The 23,682-nt window shown below is 46.5% G+C and overlaps 1 protein-coding gene across 1 annotated transcript in view; it reads right to left on the reverse strand.

Moving 5' to 3' along the window:
* Window positions 1-298: 298 nt before the first annotated feature.
* The window catches only part of LOC137504687 (uncharacterized), a 76,521-nt gene continuing 53,137 nt past the window's right edge, over window positions 299-23,682 (reverse strand). Inside the window, exon 4 of the mRNA XM_068233270.1 lies at window positions 299-495. Within this exon, the coding sequence (XP_068089371.1) occupies window positions 299-495 (197 nt within the window). The remainder of the gene's footprint in view (window positions 496-23,682) is intronic.

Genomic DNA, 23,682 nt, shown 5'->3' on the forward strand with positions numbered 1-23,682 from the left:
GCTCCCGCCGGTCCCCACTGCAGGCTCCTCTCTCTGCCATCTCTAGGACGGCAGATCGCTGTGCACCAGTCAGGAGCCACATTCATTGGCTCCTGACCTTGTCATCACTGTCAAGCCAATGGGATTGGCATACAGTGATGACAGGGCCAGGAGCCAGGGAAGGCGGCTCCTGATCGGCTCACAAAGCTCTGCCGTCTTATAGACGTCAGAGCGAGCGAATTGCGGTGGGTTCAGAGTGGCGAGATCGATGGTATCGGTGGGGACACGCGATTTACTGCGGCGTGGTGTCTACATCGAGTCAGGGCCGCAGCACCACCTGATAGGCGTAGATTCGTACTGCGTCGGTTAGGGATCGGTGAATGAGGCTTTCCCCATCCTCCTCCAGCCCTCGCTTGCAGTGCTTGAAGCTTCCGAACACTGGGATCCAGTGCAGGCGCAGAAGTGGCTTTCTGTCCAGGTTCAGGTGTAAATAGTCGAACCTGTTCAGGTCAGCACCTGCATAGAATAGCGGGCCCAATTGGGCTTGGTAGCAGCTTTCCGATACGCTCCGGCAGTAATAGCCAAGCCCGATTGGGCCCGTTCTACTGTGCAGGTGCAAGTTACCAGCGCAGTATAGCGGGCCCAATCGGGCTTGGCTATTTCTGCTGGAGCATATCAGAAAGCTGCTACTGTGCCTATCCTGGATCCCTGAAGGTAAGTATTGCAGCACCTGCATAGTGCTTGTCAAGCACATTTTTAGGGAAGTCAATGCCGGATACCCGAGTCTACAGAGGACGGGGGGAGCCTCATTAGGATCCTGAGTCTCTCCCCTCCCCAGGTAAGTATACCCCATAGGGTTTTTTTTTTGTTACAGGTATACTTTAAAACACATGTAAACACATACAGTACAAATAAGTATGTTTTTTTCCAGAGTAAGATGAGCCATAAATTATTTTTCTCCTATGTTGCTGTCACTTACAGTAGGCAATAGAAATCTGACCGAAATCACAGGTTTTAGGCTAGTCCATCTCTCCATATGGCAGGAATGCCAAACTCAAATACAAAGTGGGCCGAAATTGTACACTGGGACCTAGTCGTGGACCATTCTTAATGTTTACTGGCCACCTTCCTCTCCCATATAGTTCCCAGGTGTCTAATGGCCCCCCTCCAACCCCTATGCAGTTCCCTGGTGGCTAGTGACTCTCCTACCTCCCCTATACAGTTCCTTGGTGTCTAGTGGTTCTCCTTCCCCTATATAGTTTCCTGGTGTCTAGAGGCCCCAAATCTCCCCTAGACAGTTCTCTGGGTCTAGTGCTTTTCTCCCTACCTCCCCGATATGGCTTCTCTGATGTTCTAGGGCTTCACCTCCAGTATAGCTTCCCTGGACGTCTAGAGTGGGCCAAACATAATGCAAAGTGGGGAAACCATTTGAGGGCCAAATTTAATGGCTGCGAGGACCAAATTTGGCCCGTGGGCCAGAGTTTGACATGTATGCCATAGGGCATTCTCAGCAAGGCTTTTATTCTTTATAATGAAACTCGATGAAAAGGATTTATAAGATGCTGGCCAACCTCCCTGCTTGCTGCACACTTTTTTGGAAGTTGGACGGAGCAACTGCCATTCACCAAGTACATCTGAAAATAAAGAAAACCCTGAGAACCCCCATTGAGAAGATGGGCTAGTCCAAAACCTGTCGGTTCTGTAAGATTTGTACTTCCTACTGTAAATGATAGCAACATAGGAGAAAAACAATTTATGACTCATTTTCCTCTGGAAGAAACGTACTTCTTTTTTGGATGTGTTTATATGTATTTTAAATTTTACGATTTTCATCATAGTGGTACTTTAAGGTACTCCCGTGCTCCGGTTGGGTGCTTGCTAGCGCTCTGTACAGTCAGTGCAGAGGAGGCCCCGACATTAAAGGGGCACTACAGCGAAAAACTGTAAAATTTAAAATATGTGCAAAGATATACAGGTACAAATAAGAAGTACATTTTTTCCAGAGTAAAACGAGGAATAAATTACTTTTCTCCTAAGTTGCTGTCACTTACAGTAGGCAGTAGAAATCTGACAGAAGTGACAGGTTTTGGACTAGTCCATCTCTTCATGGGGATTCTCAGCAAGGCTTTTATTCTTTATAAAGATATTCCCTAAAAAGGATTTAAAGGATTCCACAACTGAAAAAAATGATTTTTTTTTCTTATTAATCCTGTTAAAATGCATTTATAAAAAAATAATTCTTAGCAAAATGTACCACACAAAGAAAGCCTAATTAGTGGTGGAAAAAGCAAGATATAGATCAGTAAATTGTGTTAAGTAGTGATAAAGTTATTAGCGAATAATTGGGAGGTGAAAATTGCTCTGATGCATAAGGTGAAAAATCCCAGCGGGCTGAAATGGTTAAAGGATACCACAACTGAAAAAAATGATTGCTGCAGTGTGTGGGGGGTTAAAATTACATACCATTCGCTCCTCCTGCCCCCCTCCGTCTGCCGCCCTTAGTGTAATATTCATGCCGGGACCGGCAACTTGCTTGACCCCCCATCCGGACATACTGCGCCCTGTGTGCACAGTATGTCCTTCCCTCTTTACTTCTGGACGGCGCATAGCGAGCAGCTCAGAAGCACGCTGACCCCTCTGTCTCCTCTGGGCTGCGTGTGTGCTCCACTACACTAAGCGTCACATGCTAATCATTTTGCCAGCCGCCTGTGCTGCCTGATCGCCGCCGCTCTGCGGCGATCCGCCGCGAGCAGCGGCGAAAGAGGGTCCCCCGAGCCGCCTGAGCCCTGCGCAGCCGGAACAAATAGTTCCGGGCAGCGCTAAGGGCTGGATCGGAGGCGGCAGACGTCAGGACGTCGGCTGACGTCCATGACGTCACTCCGCTCGTCGCCATGGCGACGAAGTAAGCAAAACACAGAAGGCCGCTCATTGCGTTGCATTTTGGCCGCCGGAGGCGATCAGAAGAACGCCTCTGGAGCGCCATCTAGTGGGCTTTCATGCAGCCAACTTTCAGTTGGCTGCATGAAATAGTTTTTTTTTAATTTAAAAAAAACCCTCCCGCAGCCGCCCTGGCGATCTTAATAGAACGCCAGGGTGGTTAAGCAACATCTTAACGTTCAGACATGGCATGATGCAGTTTCTTTTGCAGCCAGGTAACAGTGCCATGTGTCAAGCATTGAAATTTGTGGGTTTACAAACATCAAATTGCAGGCGATATGAGCTCGATGATCGCCAGATGGGAAGTCTAACTATATTTTTAATAGTTATTTCGATCTCTCATGTAGTGATGCTCAAATACCCCTTTTTAAAATTCAAGTTTGGTCGAATTCGAATAGTAAATTATTCGAGGTCAGTCGAATATTCGAGTCGAATAATTTTTACTATTCGATTCGACCTCGGACTTCGAGCTCACTATTCGAGTCGGTATTCGAGCTAACTATTCGAGCTGACTATTCGAATTGGCCTTAAATAGCTTCCAACACTTGTTTTGAGGGTGAATGATGCAAGAAACCTCTTTTTTTCCAAGTAACAACAGCAAGTGATTATGTGGGGATGTTCCTTTAAAAAAAAATGTGGAAAGAGAAGTTGTGTCCTTAATTTTGTTCAGTAGTGTTACTGTATATACTTGTTCTTCTTCTTCTTTATCTTTCTTCTTCTTCTCGATCTTCTTCTTCTATATCTTCTTCTTCTTCTTCTATATCTTCTTCTTCTTCTTCTATATTGTCTTCTTCTTCATCTTCTTCTTCTTCATCTTCTTCTTCTTCTTCTTCTTCTTCTTCTTCTTCTTCTTCTTCTTCTTCATCATCATCTTCTTCTTCTTCTTCTTCTTCTTCTTCTTCTTCTTCTTCTTCATCTTCTTCATCTTCTTCATCATCTTCTTCATCTTCTTCTTCTTCTTCTTCATCTTCTTCTTCTTCTTCATCTTCTTCTTCTTCATCTTCTTCATCTTCTTCTTCTTTTTCATCTTCTTCTTCATCATCTTCTTCATCTTCTTCTTCATCTTCTTCTTCTTCTTCATCTTCATCTTCTCCTTCCTTTTCAATATCGTCTTCTTCTTCTTCACGTATTTCTCTTTTCAATTTTTTTTTTAAAGAAATGCAGCTATTTTTGAGCGTAACAAATAGCTGGTGGGCGCACGCATGTTGGAAGCGCCATTGTATGTGCTCCCTGGCAGTGGAAACACAAAGACAGCAGGAGGTAAATTCAGCAGCAGGAGGAGGAGGATGAGTGTGTGGCAGCAGGCAGTCAATGAGGCAGGCAGCTCGCCGTGACATAATAGCCCTGGTACCTAGCGGTGATACCAGGGCTGTAAATAAACACAACAGGAGGTCCCAGACAGCGGTCGTGCAGCCCACATTGTGTCCAATACACAACTGGGACAACACAGTTTTCAACCCGGGCACCTCAGAAAAATTAAACCTTTTTTTTTTTTTAATGGTTTGTTTGGTTTTGGTTTTGCAACCAATATAGCTATTGTTTGACGTAATAGCTGGTGGCAGAGTGGCAGCAGAAGGTAATTCTGTGTACCCTGGCAGTGGGAAACACAGACAGACAGCAGCAGCAGGAGGAGGAATGGAGGAGTAGGCGAGCAGCTATTGTTTGACGTAATAGCTGGTGGCAGAGTGGCAGCAGAAGGTAAATCATCTGTGTACCCTGGCAGTGGGAAACACAGACAGACAGCAGCAGCAGGAGGAGGAATGGAGGAGTAGGCGAGCAGCTATTGTTTGACGTAATAGCTGGTGGCAGAGTGGCAGCAGAAGGTAAATCATCTGTGTACCCTGGCAGTGGGAAACACAGACAGACAGCAGCAGCAGCAGCAGGAGGAGGTATGGAGGAGCAGTGTGAGTGTGGCAGCAGGTAGGCAGCGTGACATAATAGCCCTGGTACCTAGCGGTGATACCAGGGCTGTAAATAAACACAACAGGAGGTCCCAGACAGCGGTCGTGCAGCCCACATTGTGTCCAATACACAACTGGGACAACACAGTTTTCAACCCGGGCACCTCAGAAAAATTAAACCTTTTTTTTTTTTTTAATGGTTTGTTTGGTTTTGGTTTTGCAACCAATATAGCTATTGTTTGACGTAATAGCTGGTGGCAGAGTGGCAGCAGAAGTTAATTCTGTGTACCCTGGCAGTGGGAAACACAGACAGACAGCAGCAGCAGGAGGAGGAATGGAGGAGTAGGCGAGCAGCTATTGTTTGACGTAATAGCTGGTGGCAGAGTGGCAGCAGAAGGTAAATCATCTGTGTACCCTGGCAGTGGGAAACACAGACAGACAGCAGCAGCAGCAGCAGGAGGAGGTATGGAGGAGCAGTGTGAGTGTGGCGGCAGGTAGGCAGCGTGACATAATAGCCCTGGTACCTAGCGGTGATACCAGGGCTGTAAATAAACACAACAGGAGGTCCCAGACAGCGGTCGTGCAGCCCACATTGTGTCCAATACACAACTGGGACAACACAGTTTTCAACCCGGGCACCTCAGAAAAATTAAACCTTTTTTTTTTTTTTTTATGGTTTTTTGGTTTTTGGTTTTGCAACCAATATAGCTATTGTTTGACGTAATAGCTGGTGGCAGAGTGGCAGCAGAAGAAGGTAATTCTGTGTACCCTGGCAGTGGGAAACACAGACAGACAGCAGAAGGGCAGTACACAGCAGCCCACTGTAGGTGTAAAATGTGTGGCTGCTGGCGACGTAATAGTCAAAGTGAACCAGGCTGGCTTAGTGAGCAGGAGCCAGGAGGTGGTAAAGGGTGGTAAGGCACATTAACGATGGTTCCGGCAGCCAGTTCATGTCCCCCTCTCGCCGACAACAGGGGCCAGGAACTCGCCTTCCACCCACGCCTGGTTCATCTTGAGAAACGTCAGTCTGTCCACAGACTTGTGAGACAGACGTGAGCGTTTCTCGGTGACCACGCCACCAGCTGCACTGAAGCAGCGCTCGGACAGCACGCTGGAAGGGGGGCAGGACAGCACTTCCAGGGCGTACTGCGCCAGCTCGCTCCAGATCTCCATGCGCTTGACCCAATACTCCATGGGATCAACAGGGGCATCGCTGTCAAGCCCGCTGTACGACCCCATGTAGTCAGCCACCATGCGGGTCAGGCGCTGGCTGTGACCGGAGGAGGATGCTGCTGCATGCATCTCCTCTCTAGTCACTGCTGCCGGAGCCTCTACAGTCCTGTAGAGCTCGTGGCTGAGAGACAGCAGGTCTGTGGGGCGCTTGCTGCTGCTGGATGCAGGCACCTGCTGCTGCCTCTGTGCTGGCTGCTGGACAGTGGGGGTGGAAGGCTGGGGGAAGGCTTCCTCCAAGCGCTCAACAAGGGCCTGCTGCAAGCTCCTTATTTGTTGCGCTGGGTCTCCTCCTGCAGGCGGCAGGAACTGGCTCAACTTCCCCTTGAGGCGTGGGTCCAACATCATGCTGATCCAGATGTCCTCCCTCTGCTTCATCTGGATCACCCTGGGGTCCCTGCGCAGGCACGTCAGCATGTGCGCTGCCATTGGGAAGAGGCGGGCCACGTCTGCTGGCACATCGACGTCAGTGCTGTCCTCATCCTCCTCCTCTGCCGCCTCATCCTCTCTCCACCCCCGCACCAACTCAGCTGCGCTGTGCTGATCCCCCTCATCAGCAGCCAGGTCAGGGACCTCCACCAAGTCCTCCTCCTCCTCCCCCTCAGAGGTGGACTGCGCAGCTGGTTGCCGCTCCTGCTGGTCCAAGGCTGCCGCTCCCTGTTCCAGCAAAGCATTGAGGGCCCTGTTCAGCAGAGAAACCAGGGGCACCCACTCGCAGACCATAGCATGGTCCCTGCTCACCATGTTTGTGGCCTGCAGGAAGGGAGCCAGCACTAAGCACACCTGCTGCATGTGCCTCCAGTCATCATCGGGGACGATGGACGGGAAGTTGCTGGTCTTGTCCCTTCTCTGAGCTGCGGAAACAGTGGCCAGGGCAAGGTACTGTTTGACAGCGCGCCTCTGTTCAACCAGACACTCCAACATCGCCAGGGTGGAGTTCCAGCGAGTCGGAACGTCAAGGATCAGCCGATGGCGTGGCAGATCCAGCTCCTTTTGCACGTCTTCCAGGCTCGCACAGGCTGCAGCCGAGCGCCGGAAGTGACGCACAACATTCCTTGCCGTTTCCAGCAGTTCGCCCATCCCCTGGTAGGTGCGCAGGAACTTCTGCACCACCAGGTTCAGCACGTGGGCAAGACAGGGGATGTGGGTCAGGTTTCCCCTGTCTATTGCGGCAACCAGATTGGCCCCATTGTCGGCCACCACCTCTCCGACTCTGAGGCCTCTGGGGGTCAGCCAAATCCTCTCCTGCTCCTGGAGTTTGGCCAACACATGGGTTGCCGTCAGCTTGGTCTTCCCAAGGCTGACCAAGTGCAGCAGCGCTTGGCAGTGGCGGGCCTTCACGCTGCTGCTGAGGCGGGGGGTTTGGCCAGGTGTGCCGGAGGATGGCAGAGGATCGGAGGAACCTGCTGCAGTTCCCCTGAGCCTGCGGGGTGGCACCACCCACTGTGTTGCTGCTGCTGCTGTGCCCGCTGCTGCTCTCCCATCCTCACCCCCTTCCACCAAGCTGACCCAGTGGACAGTGAAGGACAGGTAGCGGCCTGTCCCGAAGCGGCTGCTCCAGGAGTCCATGGTGACGTGGACCCTTTCACCAACCGCGTGCTCCAGCCCTCGCTCCACATTGGCCATCACAAAGCGGTGCAGTGCAGGAATGGCCTTGCGGGCAAAGAAGTGTCTGCTGGGGAGCTGCCAGTCTGGGGCTGCGCAAGCAAGCAGCGCACGAATGTCGCTCCCCTCCTGCACGAGCGTGTACGGCAGGAGTTGGGAGCACATGGCCCGTGCCAGCAAGCCGTTCAGCTGCCGCACGCGACGGCTGCTGGGAGGCAGAGCCCTAACCACCCCCTGGAAGGACTCGCTCAAAAGGCTCTGGCGTGGCCTTTTGCTGACACGGGAATCAGCAGACACAGCAGAGGAGGCCACTGAGGACTGGCTGCCAGAACAGGCCTCAGTGTCGGCGGCAGGAGTTGCAGAGGGGGGAGGAGCAGTGCGTTTCCGCACTCCTGCTGGTGCTGCTGGAGGAGCAGGAGGGCGGGTGGCTGCTGTTGCTGCTGCTGCTGCTGAAGGCTGTGCAGTGATGGGTGTGGTGCCACTGCCAGCAGCAGATGCCTTCAGCCTCTGGAACTCCTCATGCTGGTGGAAATGTTTAGCCGCAAGGTGGTTGATGAGCGAGCTGGTGCTGAACTTTAAGGGGTCTGCACCTCTGCTCAACTTCCGCTGACAGTGGTTGCAAGTGGCGTACTTGCTGTACACAGTGGGCATGGTGAAAAACCGCCAGATTGGTGACAGAAACTTCCCCCTACGGCATGGAAGCGCTGCTGCCTGTCTCCCTGTGGTGGTTGGGGGGGGGGCTTGGGTGCGGCTGGGGGTGGTACTGGCTGATGCTGCTGCTGCTGCTGCTGAGCCTGAGACACCAGCAGGCTGTGGGACGCTGCCAATGCTTGCAATGATGCGCCTCCTTGCAAGGCCCACAAGCGCATCCTCCTCCTCCTCCTCAGAGCTGCTGAGGACGACATCCCCTGGAGGTGGTGGCACCCAGTCTCTGTCTGTCACCGGGTCATCATCATCCTCCCCCTCCTGAAACATGTCCTGCTGGGATGAGGACCCCCCAAACTCCTCTCCTGATGCATGGATGGGCTGCTTGACTGTCGCCACAGTCTTGCTGTCCAATCCCTCATCCCCCAAAGTGCCCATCAGCATCTCCTCCTCAAGATCGCCAACAACAGCAGACAATTTACTCATGATGCCTGGGGTCAAAAGACTGCTGAATGACAGGTCGGCGAGTGACGGTGAACTGGCCTCCTCCCCAGACCCTGCTGGGCGGCTGCTGCGAACAGGGGTGGTGGTGGTGGTGAGGGTGGAGGCCTCGGATGCAGAGCTGATGGCGGGCTGCTCATCCTCCGTCATGAGTTGCACCACAGTGTCTGCATCCTTTTCCTCAATGGGACGTTTCCGACCCGGCTGGAGGAAAATGGGAGCAGGTGCTACACGCTGCTGCTGCTGTGTCTCTGCAGCGTGAGTTGCAGATGCTCCTGCTGGGCGGCGCCCAAGGCGTCCACGGCCAGTGGCTATGGGAGGAATGTTAGCCACTGACGCTGCTGCTGCGGAACTGTGCATGGTGGCGCGCCCGCGGCCGCGGCTTGCCACAATGCTGCTCCCTCTCCTCCTGATTCCCTTGCTGCCCTTCCCCTTGCCCAAACCGCGCTGGCTGCCACTTCCAGACATCTTAAATGTTTTGGGCGTATAGACAAAAGTTTTGTAAAAGGGCGGGTGAAAAGTGGGGTACTTTAATGGAGTGGGTTGGTTGGTGAGGTGACTGAGTGAGTGTCCCCTAGTACAGTAAGTAAGTAGTAACAGTCAGGAAGTACAACTAGCAGTTACAATAATCAGTAGTAATCACAAGTAAATTTAGTGTGTGTACACTCAGACAGTGAGTGCACGCACGCAGGAGCTAGTAGCCTATGAACACAGTGACTGAGTGTCCTAGACTCCTAGTACAGTAAGAGTAAGTAGTAACAGTAAGTAGAACTAACTAATTACAATAATCAATCAGCGATCAGAAGGAAATGGAGTGTGGGTGTGTGTACACTCAGACAGTGAGTGCACGCACGCAGGAGCTAGTAGCCTATGAACACAGTGACTGAGTGTCCTAGACTCCTAGTACAGTAAGAGTAAGTAGTAACAGTAAGTAGAACTAACTAATTACAATAATCAATCAGCGATCAGAAGGAAATGGAGTGTGGGTGTGTGTACACTCAGACAGTGAGTGCACGCACGCAGGAGCTAGTAGCCTATGAACACAGTGACTGAGTGTCCTAGACTCCTAGTACAGTAAGAGTAAGTAGTAACAGTAAGTAGAACTAACTAATTACAATAATCAATCAGCGATCAGAAGGAAATGGAGTGTGGGTGTGTGTACACTCAGACAGTGAGTGCACGCACGCAGGAGCTAGTAGCCTATGAACACAGTGACTGAGTGTCCTAGACTCCTAGTACAGTAAGAGTAAGTAGTAACAGTAAGTACAACTAACTAATTACGATAATCAATCAGCGATCAGAAGGAAATGGAGTGTGGGTGTGTGTACACTCAGACAGTGAGTGCACGCACGCAGGAGCTAGTAGCCTATGAACACAGTGACTGAGTGTCCTAGACTCCTAGTACAGTAAGAGTAAGTAGTAACAGTAAGTAGAACTAACTAATTACAATAATCAATCAGCGATCAGAAGGAAATGGAGTGTGGGTGTGTGTACACTCAGACAGTGAGTGCACGCACGCAGGAGCTAGTAGCCTATGAACACAGTGACTGAGTGTCCTAGACTCCTAGTACAGTAAGAGTAAGTAGTAACAGTAAGTAGAACTAACTAATTACAATAATCAATCAGCGATCAGAAGGAAATGGAGTGTGGGTGTGTGTACACTCAGACAGTGAGTGCACGCACGCAGGAGCTAGTAGCCTATGAACACAGTGACTGAGTGTCCTAGACTCCTAGTACAGTAAGAGTAAGTAGTAACAGTAAGTACAACTAACTAATTACGATAATCAATCAGCGATCAGAAGGAAATGGAGTGTGGGTGTGTGTACACTCAGACAGTGAGTGCACGCACGCAGGAGCTAGTAGCCTATGGACAGTGACTGAGTGTCCTAGACTCCTAGTACAGTAAGAGTAAGTAGTAACAGTAAGTAGAACTAACTAATTACAATAATCAATCAGCGATCAGAAGGAAATGGAGTGTGGGTGTGTGTACACTCAGACAGTGAGTGCACGCACGCAGGAGCTAGTAGCCTATGAACACAGTGACTGAGTGTCCTAGACTCCTAGTACAGTAAGAGTAAGTAGTAACAGTAAGTAGAACTAACTAATTACAATAATCAATCAGCGATCAGAAGGAAATGGAGTGTGGGTGTGTGTACACTCAGACAGTGAGTGCACGCACGCAGGAGCTAGTAGCCTATGGACAGTGACTGAGTGTCCTAGACTCCTAGTACAGTAAGAGTAAGTAGTAACAGTAAGTAGAACTAACTAATTACGATAATCAATCAGCGATCAGAAGGAAATAGAGTGTGTGTTGTGTGTGTACACTCAGACAGTGAGTGCAGTGCGCACACGCAGGAGCTAGTAGCCTATATGAACAGTGACAGTGAGTGTCCCTACGGGTACAGTAAGAGTAAGTAGTAAGTAAGTACAACTAACTAACAATAATCTATCAGTAATCAGAAGGAAATAGAGTGTGTGTACACACAGACAGTGAGTGAGTGCACACACGCAGGAGCTAGCTAGTAGCCTATAAACAGTGACAGTCAGTTAGTGTCCTACTCCTAGTACAGTATAACTACAATACTATTAGTAAAGGACAGCAGAAATACTGGTATAGATGAGATAAATAAACAGAGGACAGCTGCCCACAGAGGCAAGGCCCCCCTGAGGCCTAAACCTGTAAGCTTGCAGCAGCTGCCTGTCTCTAATGTAACACACAAGCTACTAACTAAAATACAATGTCTATCTAACTAACAACAATATAGGTGTATATGGCAGGTGTAGGTGAGCAAAAACGCTAGGTAAATGATCACAATAGAGCACTTGCTAAGCCAAAGCACAAAGGAGCAACTCTCTCTCTGTACAAGTCTCAGGCAAGCATGGAGAAACGGAACATGGCGGCCGCTATTTATAGGGTAGGGGCTGGCCAGGGTCCCCCTCTGTGATTGGCTGCCGTCAGAGGGCCTGGGAGCCCTCTGATTGGCTCTAAGGACATCAATCTGGGCTATGACGCTATTCGAGCTCGGTACCGAGCTCGAATAGCGCCGAGTTGCTCGAATAGCTCGAATAGTGAATGGGCTATTCGAGTGTACTCGGATAGCCCATTCGAATAGCTCCAGCTATTCGGAGCTCGAATACCGAGCTCGAATAGCTGAAAAAGAGCTCGAATATTCGAGCTACTCGAATATTCGAGCTCTGCTGAGCACCACTGCTCTCATGGCTTTCTTTGTCAGCACCTCAGTTAGGCACAGTACAAATGCATACTTTTGGTTTCAGATTTTCAAGCTCCATCTTCATAAGTTTTCATAGAACTTCCAGTTCCCAAAGTAGGGGGATTTGGCGCGAGCTGCATGGTGCCTGAGTCGGGCGCTACTATAGTAATGCTAGAGCGTGCAGCCTGCACACGGGTAATTTGGGGTTCTGGCGATCGCCGGACCCCAAATTACTTCTCTCTTCGAGTTGCTATGACTCGGAGGGGAATTAGTATTTAATGCCAACGGGACTTTGAGCAGCAGTTATTATACGTACCACCAGTGCTTCACAAGAAGGTGCCCTATGGTGTCCAGACCAGCACACAGACATTAGCGGCTGATTTTGTAAGGTGCGGCATCCATGGATCAGACTTGTTTTTGAGAAAGTTCCAAAGATGCTTGATTAGATGCAGGGCCGGTTTAAGCAACAATGGGGCCCCAGGGCAAAATAAACCTGGGGGGCCCCCCCAACATATACCCCGGAACAAAAATCGGCATTAGGGGACCTTTTTTGCAGCTGGTATAGTCAGGGTGTGAAGTCCCAATCGGTCAGAGCTCCACATTCTGGCTATCCCAGCCTGCATTGGGGACAAGGGGTTAAAAAGTTTCAGGAGGGGGGACCCCACATAATTTATTTTTTTTTAAATTCCCACACTCTAAACATAAAATTTTTTTGGGAAATTAGGAAAAAATGCCAGAGATCTTCATACAGCCATATTGCGGCTGTATAGCGATCCCTGGCCAAAGCGCTGTGGCTGCGTATAGACCCCCTGGAAACCCCGTCAGGAAATTTATTGCGCTTTCGTTTGATGCATGTAAAATTACACTACCGTTAGGTTTGCTACTAAAAGTGACATTTACCGCATTTAAAACTATACTTTTTTCCTTCTAAACTTTAAAATCGATTTTCTCAAAAACTATAAGGTCTTTTTGAAAAATAGTTTTTTCCTCTTATTCCTAATGATCTCCTTAACATATCCTGCAAATTTAGGGTTTCTAGCATTTAAGGTGGATTTGTTATTAACCATTAAAGTCGGCAGGTTTTTAAATGTGTTTTTTTTTCCTTTGAAACTTTAAAATCGATTTTCTCAAAAACTATAAGTCCGATTTGAAAATTTTTTTTTCCTCTTGTAGCCACAGGGGGCCCCTACAAGCTCTGGGACCCTGGGGCAGCTGCCTCCTCTGCCTTAATGGTAGCGCCGGCCCTGATTAGATGGAGGTATGGGGAACGTTGGAAGCCAAAGACAATGTGGTTTATTAGACAAAGTCACCTCCTTCCATTGCTCCAGTTGTGACACTCATGTGCCCATTGTAGGCCCTTACAGTGGTAGACAGAAATCTGCATGAGCACTGTGACTATGCAGCCCTATGCACAGCAAGATTTCTAAGCAAAACATTCTGCATTCTCTGATTAGTCCAATGCCTCTGGTCTGTGACTGGACGAAAATTAGAGAGTTGCAGTAACTCGGTACTTCCACAGGAATCTGATTTATGATCCCGTTTCCTGATTTCCAATTACAACTGCGGAAAGCAGAGATGTCAATTCCCACGAAATCCAAATTTCCAAATCCGCGGAATCCAAATTTCCAAATCACAACACCTGTTTTGGTGCTTTCCCTTAGGTGTGAACAAGACACCACAGTTCGGCCAAAGTCTTTAACCTCTCTGGCGGTATGATTATTTCCATATTTTACTGTATAAAAGCAGTGCAATTTTTTCACAAGCTTTTAGACCCTAAAAATCATACTGCTAGATAGATCTGGGGCAGATCTGCACATACACAGCTCCCATGGATCCAGCTCAGGGTTACCGCTCTGAGCTGTGGATTTCCGCCCCGAGTCTGACTCGGGGTTTCTAATAAGGAGGTTACGAGCCTTGTTCTTTCCTACTGTTCTTGCTTCCAAGAAAACACATTCCTAATGTGCCCCCATTAACAGACGCTACTGTAATGAGATAAGCAATATTACCCATCTCAGTGGTTAACATTGCAGCTTATAGACACAGTTTTAGGCTTACACTTAAAGCAATATCTTGTTTTTTTTCTTCCTAAATCCAATCTCTCCAGAAGTTATTAAAAAGAGTTTTGTTGCAGCTCTGTGCAGACAGACACATCAGAATGTGATGGTATTTATTACTATTGAGTTTTAACATTTTATTGCAGTATCCAGTATGATTATTTTTACAGAAAACAATATCACAAAGAAATGTCATCATGTAAACATAACTTTCAGCTTTATTCTTGTAAAAAGCCTCATCTGATCCTCTTGTAAGCACATAATTCCGCTCTTAGTCCACAGCATTATATTGGTTGTAAAAATGGATTGCTTATCTATGAAGTGAGAACTGCTAGATGCTAGTTATGTGCTCCTTCCTTTTAATATACATGTTTATAATGTAGAGGTTGTTACTGACTCCCTGAAGGATCCCGTCTGAGATCCTCCCTGTTACACCACCAGAGTGGCGCTTGTCTAACTCAATACATTTCCTTTTTTATTTATTTATTTATTTATTTTTAGCAACACTATTTACAGAAATATACTTTTTCAAAAAATTAAAGTGGAACTCTTCATTGGGGTGTTTAATAGTAACTTTGACTTCAATGGTACGTTTAGTTGTGTTTTTTAAAGGACACTCCAAGCGAAAATAAACTAATGAAATAAATGATTGTATCTATCTTCCTTCTCCTAAAAATGACGTTTTAAAATATTCCACAGTTTTATTTTATGTTTAAATCTACTTTTAAGTTTTAATAGTTTTATTGTTTTTGCTCAATGACACATTCATTGAAGTATGCCAGAGCTAAAATCTATGAACTATTGATCCTTTTCATCTCTTTCCTGCTCTCATAAGCCAATTTCTTTTAGGAAAGAGTTTTATAGTTGGAATTTCTTATCAGTGAGGGTCACACTGTAGTCACTTCCTATCTGAGTCAGGACTGAGTCAGCCACTTACATACCTGATATTTAACTCTTTTAGGCAGAAAAAGAAAAAAGGAACACAGCATAGTTATTTGTGTGCTAGGCACTGTACATACCCATGTCTATCTCTTCATGTCACACGTCACTTTGAGTATCCTTTAAGTGGAACAGAACTCTTGCACAGCCCAAATTGAAAATTCTTTATTCTACGTATAGCTGATGAGGAAATTCAGTTCTCTTTGTTCTGTGTTTGTTTAGCTAGTTCAAAATGTCTAATTAGTTCTAAGCAACAACTGTGAATAGACTGCTGGAGCTCTGCATAGGTAGCTCATACCTCATAAAGTAAACACTGAGACTTAGCCCTTTCAGTGCTCTTTGCAAAGTGAAACCAAGTTAAAATTCTCTGCAAAGTGGAACTCTTCATTAAGGTGTTTAATGGTAACTTCGACTTCAATGCTAGGTTTAGTTGTGCTTTTTAAGTGGACCCGAACTCTTGCACAGCCCACAATGAAAATTCTTTATTGTCGGTATAGCTGCTGAGAAATTCACTTCTCTTTGTTCTGTGTTCGTTTAGCCAGATGGAAGTGTCTAATTAGTTCTTAGCAGCAGTTGTGAATAGGCTGCAGGAGCTCTGAGTAGTCAGCTCTCCCCATACAATAAACACTGAGACTTAACCCTTTCAGTGCTCCCTGTGAAACCAAGTAAAAACTTCAGATGTTTTTTAGGTTTCCATAAATTGCAATGAAGAAATGTTTTATTTTTCCATGAAGGTGAACATGCTGTGGCTAATCTTTTAGAGCACAGAGGAAGTTGTGAATTTAGATCCACTTTAAAAACTTTCAATAAAAAAAGATGTTTCAGTTTCCCGAAACTTCAGCTATAAACATGTATTAGTGCTTGTATATTAAAGTTGTTCAGAATTATCTTTTCCTTAAATTTTTCGCTCAGTTATGAATTTTGGCATGCCCACTGCTGCGGTGTCCTTTGCTACCAAGGAACCTGTCCAGGAAAACGCCATCGCGGCGGGCGTCAGTGCATCTGGGTGGAGATGTGGCCCGGTTAAGAACTGCTGCTTGGGACCTGGCTACCTGGCTTTAAGTGTACCTGGCAGTACTCGGCCCTGCTCCCATGCTGCCAAACGGTTGTGCACAGCTGATGCCCACTGCAGGACTACCTGTAAAGGTCACATGAGTGGTAATGGCACAGCGGCTGCTGTAATATGGATACCTCTTGCTTTGAGCTGTATTATGCCTGCTTTGCAACGCTATACATCAGCACAGTGACTTGTGGTCTGTCTGAGGCACTAATGGCTCTTTCACACAAGAGGCTGCGGTAGAAAAGGCTAAAACGCTGCCTTTTGCTGTCAGCGGTTTGGTGCTTTTTTAAGGTGTTTTTATGCTTTTCAATGCCAATACATAGCTTTTCCATAGTGTTTTCAAAGCATTTTCAAAACGTTTTACAGCTCTGAAAACGTCTTTTTGTAAATTTATTATTAAATTCTGGGTATTTTTTTCAGCGGTGAAATGTTTAAAAAATGTTTTAAAAAGCTGTAGTTTGCGTTTTCCATTGACTATCATTGAAACGCAAAACGCCACGGTCAGCCCTAAAAAACCGGGTTCGTGAACCTTCCGCGAAAGTTCGGTTTGTGCGAACTTTCGCGAACCGCAATAGACTTCAATGGGGAGGCGAACTTTGAAAACTAGAAAAATTTATGCTGGCCACAAAAGTGATGTAAAAGTGTTTCAAGGGGTCTAACACCTGGAGGGGGGCATGGCGGAGTGGGATAGACGCCAAAAGTCCCGGGTAAAAATCTGGATTGGACGAAAAGCAGCGCTTTAAGGGCAGAAATCACATTGAATGCTAAATTGCAGGACTTAAGTGCTTTAAAAAATCTTGCATGTGTATACATCAATCAGGGAGTGTAATTAGAGTACTGCTTGACACTGACACACCAAACTCACTGTGTAACGCACCGCAAACAGCTGTTTGCGTAGTGACGGCCGTGCTGGACTGGTGCGCACCATGGCGAAATTGCTCTTCCTCACTCAGTGATGAACTTTCAATGGTTCTTTCTCTAGTTAAAGCTTATATCTATTTATTTAAATTACTTTTTCTGCTGGCTGTTCACTGCCTGTAACGAGAATCTGTTATGGAGGGCAAGTCTGCCATTGCGAGTGACCACGGGTAATGGCCGGGGAATCAGGGTTCGATTCCAGTCCGGAGTGGGAGCCTGAGAACTGGCTACCACCACACATCCAAGGAAGGCAGCAGGCACGCTGTGGGCAAAGGAGCAGGAACGACTACCACACATCCAAGGAAGGCAGCAGGCATGGCATGCACGTCCTGAGGTAGTGACCAAAAATAACAGTACAGGAGGACTTTCGAGGCCCTGCTGTAGTTGACACTAATAGACTGTATTACCTGTAACGAGAATCTTTTATGGAGGGCAAGTCTGCCATTGCGACTGACCATGGGTAATGGCTAATACAATGTGCAGTCACACAGGTGCTGTTAACAGGTATGCACGGAGTGGTATATCACACTGCGTGCAATCACGTAGGTAGGTGGGTGCACTGAACACAACAGGTAGGTATATGCAGTGATGAGGTGGGTTCACTGAACACAACAGGTAGGTATATGCAGTGATGAGGTGGGTGCACTGAACACAACAGGTAGGTATATGCAGTGATGAGATGGGTGCACTGAACACAACAGGTAGGTAATGGTATATGCAGTGATGAGGTGGGTGCACTGAACACAACAGGTAGGTATATGCAGTGCTGGGTATTACAATGTGCACCTGCTGTCACACACACAGGTAGTCACTGAATGTGCTGGGCCTGGCTGGCAGTGGCACACACACACAGTATGAATTAGCAAGGCTGTCTATGCAACACAAGTGTCAGTGGGACACACAGAAAAAAAATGGATCACAATAACAAGATTAGCTCTCAAAAGAGCTGTTGTGGGGTGCTATTTTAGCAATAAGAAATCAGCTAAGAGTGAGCTAACAAGCCTACAAGAGCCTAACTAATCTTTCCCTATGAGAGAGTCTACAGCTGCTGTCCCTTCTCTAATTAGTGCAGGCACATGAGTGAGTGTAATGGCCGGCGGTGCCTGCCTTTTATAAGGGGGGGAGTGGCTCCAGGAGGGAGTGTAGCCTGATTGACTACAATGTGCCTGCTGACTGTGATGTAGAGGGTCAAAGTTGACCCTAATGGTGCATTATGGGGGCGAACCGAACTTCCGGAAAAGTTTGCCTTAGATGGCGAACACGAACAACCGGAAGTTCGCCGGGAACCGTTCGCCGGCGAACCATTCGGGCCATCTCTAAACTTCAGCCTAAACAAACATACTTTCAGTAAGTTACATTAGTTATGTTAATTAAAATAGATAGGTTATATAATCTCTTATCCACCCTGTTTTAAAAGAGCAGGTGCTTTCATAGGGGCAGCCATCTTTTTCATGGGGCAGCCATCTTTTTGGTTGAAAGGAGGCTACAGGGAGCAAGAGACACAGTTCCAACTGTTCTGTTCTGTGTCGTGATCACCCCTCCCAGCTGCGCGTTAGGCTTCAAATCTCAAATTCAAAATGTAAAACATTTACACCAAAACAGCAGAACAAGAACAACAACATCAGAATTCCCATCATGCTTTGCACAGCATCAAGGGACAAATGCCCTGGCAGTTTTCTTCTGCGCAGCTAAAAATGCGGCTTGGGTAAGAAAAAGAACGTTCTGATGCTGTGCAACTGTTAAAGAAACACCAAGCCTTTTCAGTGCTGCTGAGTAGATTATTAGTCTGGAGGTTCAGTTTAAGGGGAGGGCAACAGCTGGAAAAGAGGAATGACACCCTCTGCACAGTATTTAACATAGAAAAGAGCTGGCACGTCCAAAGATAATTGTAATAATGTAATATTTAATCTCTGTGTGTGACTACCTTTCAGCATCAGCGCTTGTCCTTATCACCTTCGGAAAGTATACAGCCGTTAGCAGATTTCCACAGAATTGGAACGCCAGAGCAGTTAAGAGTTTCTATTGTATCCAACAGGGATACTCGGTGCAATCTTGGTTACAAAACTTATCTTGAAAATGGCATTACATTAGCCCAAAACACACGAAGCAAAGCAAACATCAGCATGTAACAATACGGATATTGAGCAAAGCTGAGATTAATATGAGCGCGCTAGCACAGACATTTAGGGATCAACCTTATATATGGAAAAACCTCCAGATCCACAAGTGTTAACTAACCACACTCCCCCGAAGGTGGGATATGGGTGGGTTCCAGGTGTCACCCCTATTAAACACTTGCTATTGGCTTATATAACTCTGTGATTGACAAATGGTTCTGCGCAAGTGCAAAACCTCAGTCCATGTTAGGAACATCTTATGACCTGTACTCTAAATACATAGAAATACATGTTTAGGAACAACAGGCCGTTGTTTATAATTCACAACTCTAAGCTGAGACAGTCAGTCTGCACATATGCTAGATAACGATGCATTTTGACCTTACTCACTGAGCAAACTGTTCACTGTTCTCCTTCAGAATTATACTCTAAATATATATTAAACCAGACCTCTGCATCTCAGTCTTTTCAGGAAACAATGGTTCATTTAGAATATGGGCAATACCTGGCAAGAACCTCTCAGGATCTTACAATAATTTTTATTGGTTTCATGCAAAAGCATATGGCCAATGTTTCAGAGCCACGATGGACCCCTTTATCAAGGCAATGTTTGCTTGGAGGTACAAATCTGTCTGCTGCTGTGTAAATTTCCTGCAGAGGAAGTAGAAGTTAGGCTCCTCTAAACTTGTGTGTTTCTATCTGATAATTCAACTTTAATACCCTTTGTACACACTTCTGTGCAATTACATTTTTTGTTGCTTACAATAGCCTAGTTTTTCGCAGAATGCATATGAGGTTGTGACACTGGGAACTTCTAGTTGGATAACACCTAATTCCCTTTCCCATTCCCCCCACAAGTTATGAATTTCCACACTGATATAAACACAAGGTGCACTTCAATGGAATCTGCACTTTCTCTGAGGTACAAATTCAACAGGTATTTTCCATTTCCTGCTCTGGTAAGTGAACAGCATCATCTGAGACACTGCCATTCTAATCGTCTTGTTTAGGAAAACTGTGGATTTGCTGTGTTTTCTTATTTGCTGCACACAAACAAGGTAAGCAAGTTGAATGATATTTACCATGAATCATAGCAATAGGTATAGATGAACTAAAGCAGTGTTCCTCAACCCTGTCCTCAACGCCCACCAACAGTGCATGTTTTGCAGAAGACCACAGAGGTAATGAATCAGCTCTGCTGAGACACTAATTACCACACCTCTGAATGTTTGTGGTTTCCTGCAAAACATGTACTGTTGGTGGACCTTGAGGACAGGGTTGGGGAACACTACGGCTCAGGAGCCTATAGGCACATAAGCTCTAGTGCCCTAAACCCTGGCCCTTAACACAGGCCACACCTCCTCAAGCCATGCCCTCTGGCCAGCCTGATTTGCCCCATTAAGCAGCCCTCCCTCCCAATGAAATGTTCCCCTTTTTTCACTTTCCTCTAATAGATAGCTAGATGTGCCCCTCTTTCCCCCTCCCCCAACCAGTACAACTCGCCTCCCTTCCCTCAGTGCCGGTGAGCCTCTTCATATATGCACATTCACACTCTGCTGAGGGAAGAAGGGAGAGAAGGGGAGCACTTAAGGCGGCCAGTGAGCCGCCTTTCACAAATGGGTTGCTTGAAGGCACTAGCCTACAGTGCCTGTTGGTCAGTCAGTTTGCTTGCTTCAAACGGACTGACCATATACATTGCAATTATACATGTGTAAAAGTTGTTCCAGTATCAGTGTGTGACACCAGTGCATATGTATTTGCAAAATAAAGAAAGACATTTTTGTTGATGCCGGCACATTGCTTTGTAAGAAAGCCCGTTTGTCCGAGGAACCAGCCACAAATCTGGTGAGCACTGTCTTATGTGGCTGAATAGAGTACTGGTTAAGGGCTCTGCCTTTGACATGGGAGACCAGGGTTCGAATCCTGGCTAGGTCAAGTACCTATTCAGTAAGGAGTTCAAGGCAAGACTCCAGGCCACTGCAGGGTGGCCTCCTGAGCGCGTCCCAGTGGCTGCAGCTCTTGAGCGCTTTGAGTCCGACAGGAGAAAAAGCGCTATATAAATGTTCGGATTATTATATTATTATTATTATTATTATTATGTGTATGTAGCGTATCAGATGAGCACCATCTTATGTGTATGCAGAGCATGAGACACTCAGGTTCATATTTCACTATTTAACTAACACACATGGGAGGGTAAGCTACAGAGCCTGCTAAGGCTATGAATGCACTAAGTGCCAACAAAGCATCCATCCCTCCATTAAGCAGGGGAGCTTTGTGTCAGTGCTGTAATGACTGCTTGCTCACTTGTGCATTCTGCTGTGCCACACAATATGCTGACACTTTATAAATAAGAGTCACATTCATAATTTTATTTATATTCCACATAGAAAGTCAATGCACTACCCTACTTCTCTGCTTACTGGATGCATTTACAGTTCCAGATTATTGATGCTGTCTTCCTTTCTGTGCCTTTCTACAGATACCAACAACATTAAAAATAAAAAATAAATCAGCTACATATGTAGTTTAGTTGTAATGGAAGAAAGTAAATCCTTACTGCGGTTAATTCAAATAGTAAATCTTTATGCAATCCAAATGGAAAAAGACGCCATACAGTTCCATTTCTCAAAAACGTCATACAAACACTTAAAACAAGACTTCCGAAAGCGCATTCCGGGCAATAACACTAAATATCACAAAATGCAATAATAAACTAGAATATGCCAACTAGACAAGACAAGTATATTGAAGGCCAAAAATATAAACAGTGTGTTTAGATGATCACTCCCATTGGTTCAACAGCACACCCACCTGATCTGCACCATGTACTGTATAGTAAGATTACAGGTGCTCCTCTTCCCATTGTGGGGGAATTGTCTGTAAGTTGAAGGTAGCTCAGTGAAAAAAATCATACCAAAAATGGCTGAAACATATGGCAATTGAATATAACAATGTTGCTATTAAAACTTCCTATAAAGTGCTGATGCTTACAATTTTGATGTAGAAACCCAATCATAATAAACCCAAGAGAAATAGTATCGGTGGGGAAAAGTGAAAAGATAGGACAAGTGAAAAATCCACAGAAACAAACTCCCCAGGAACATAACAGTGTGGGCCAGGAGAGAAGTGTCGCCAAACCACAAATGAAGTAGTGAAAGTGTGACCAAGCTGCCACCACCAGGTGGTGAAAATGTGGACAAGCTGCCGGTATTGTGGTCAGGTAGAGTGGAACCCTTGAGGTGGAGATATTGAGCCGTGAAGGACAGGGAGAAGGCAATAGGAGGAAAGAAGACACCAGTGAGGGCCAACCAAGATGGTGGAGGTGAGCGGCGCTAACAGGGGCATAACTAGAATTATTAGGGACCCCCTGCAAAAATGATAGTCTAGGGCCCCCCTTGGTCCCCGAACCCCATGTGGGTCACGTGATCGGGAGCGGGCAATGGCAGCAGAGAATGTTCTGCTGTGAAGCAGCCTCTGGAAGCAGGAAAAAATTACACCCGCTCCTGCACACAGTTTTTGTGAGTGAATGTGGAGGTTTCTTTGCTAATTGGCTGCAATTGCGGTTGGGGAGAGGGAGGTGGAGGGGCCTCCAAAGGAGTGATTGCTATGCCCATGCGCGCTAACACACACATTGCATTATTGCTTCTAGCGGAAGAAGCCTCTCTGGTGTTGTCTTTCCTCCCATTGCCTCAAGGGATTTGAACCTCTGGCACTAGGTTGCAGGGCTGTTTCTTACGTAGTTGGTGCTGTGGGAATCCACATACAGGTGTACATTCTTTGAAAAGGGGAGAGCATGAGTGGGGTAGCAGCAGCCAAGGTGTACACTACAGTGGGCACTGAAAGGCTACAAGACATCAAAGTGTCACTGCAAACATTGGAACATACTGTGCAGTGACTGCCGTAACCTAATTTCATTAATTCAAAGGGTGCAATATTGTGCCCTGTACACTAGAGGGTGTCATAGGTCTTTGTCTGGACAGCCTATGCCCAGGAACAGCCTTGCAATGATGTCAGTGCAGGATACTATGTACAGTCTCCAAGAATCTCCTGTTTGTTTTAAAGCAAAACATGAACTGAAAAACAAAAAGTCAAAATAAACATACACAAGTCATACTTACCTCTCCCATAGTCTACTCATCAATCTCTTTCTCCTCTCCCACGTACTATTTGTCCACTGTCATTGATGAAATTCTACTCCCCGCATTTTAAAAATGACCCCATAATAGCTTCTAGGTCAGCACTCCGTTAACAAGTAATATGGCCCACTTGAGACTCGAGGAAAAATGGACATTTCCTTGCACATCAGTTGTCCTTTCAGGTATAACTGACAGCAACAGACCTAGTGGAAAAGGGCCCTAAGGCTTTCAGTTCTGCAAAGATCGTGTCAGAACTGGAAGGGATCATTGTTAAAAGAAAATGTTGAGCTTCTCAGAGGAACTTGCAGCAAGGTAAGTATGTCATATTCATTTGCAGGCGGTACATCATGTGTTTATTTTAAAAATAATTTTACTCGTTTATTTCTCCCTCTTTTCTCTGTAGTATGACCAGTAGACCGCAGTCTAGTAGCGCTGTCCTCTGCTG

This window comes from Hyperolius riggenbachi, chromosome 4 (genome assembly GCF_040937935.1).
Source record: "Hyperolius riggenbachi isolate aHypRig1 chromosome 4, aHypRig1.pri, whole genome shotgun sequence".
In the NCBI taxonomy this organism is placed as follows: Eukaryota; Metazoa; Chordata; class Amphibia; order Anura; family Hyperoliidae; genus Hyperolius; species Hyperolius riggenbachi.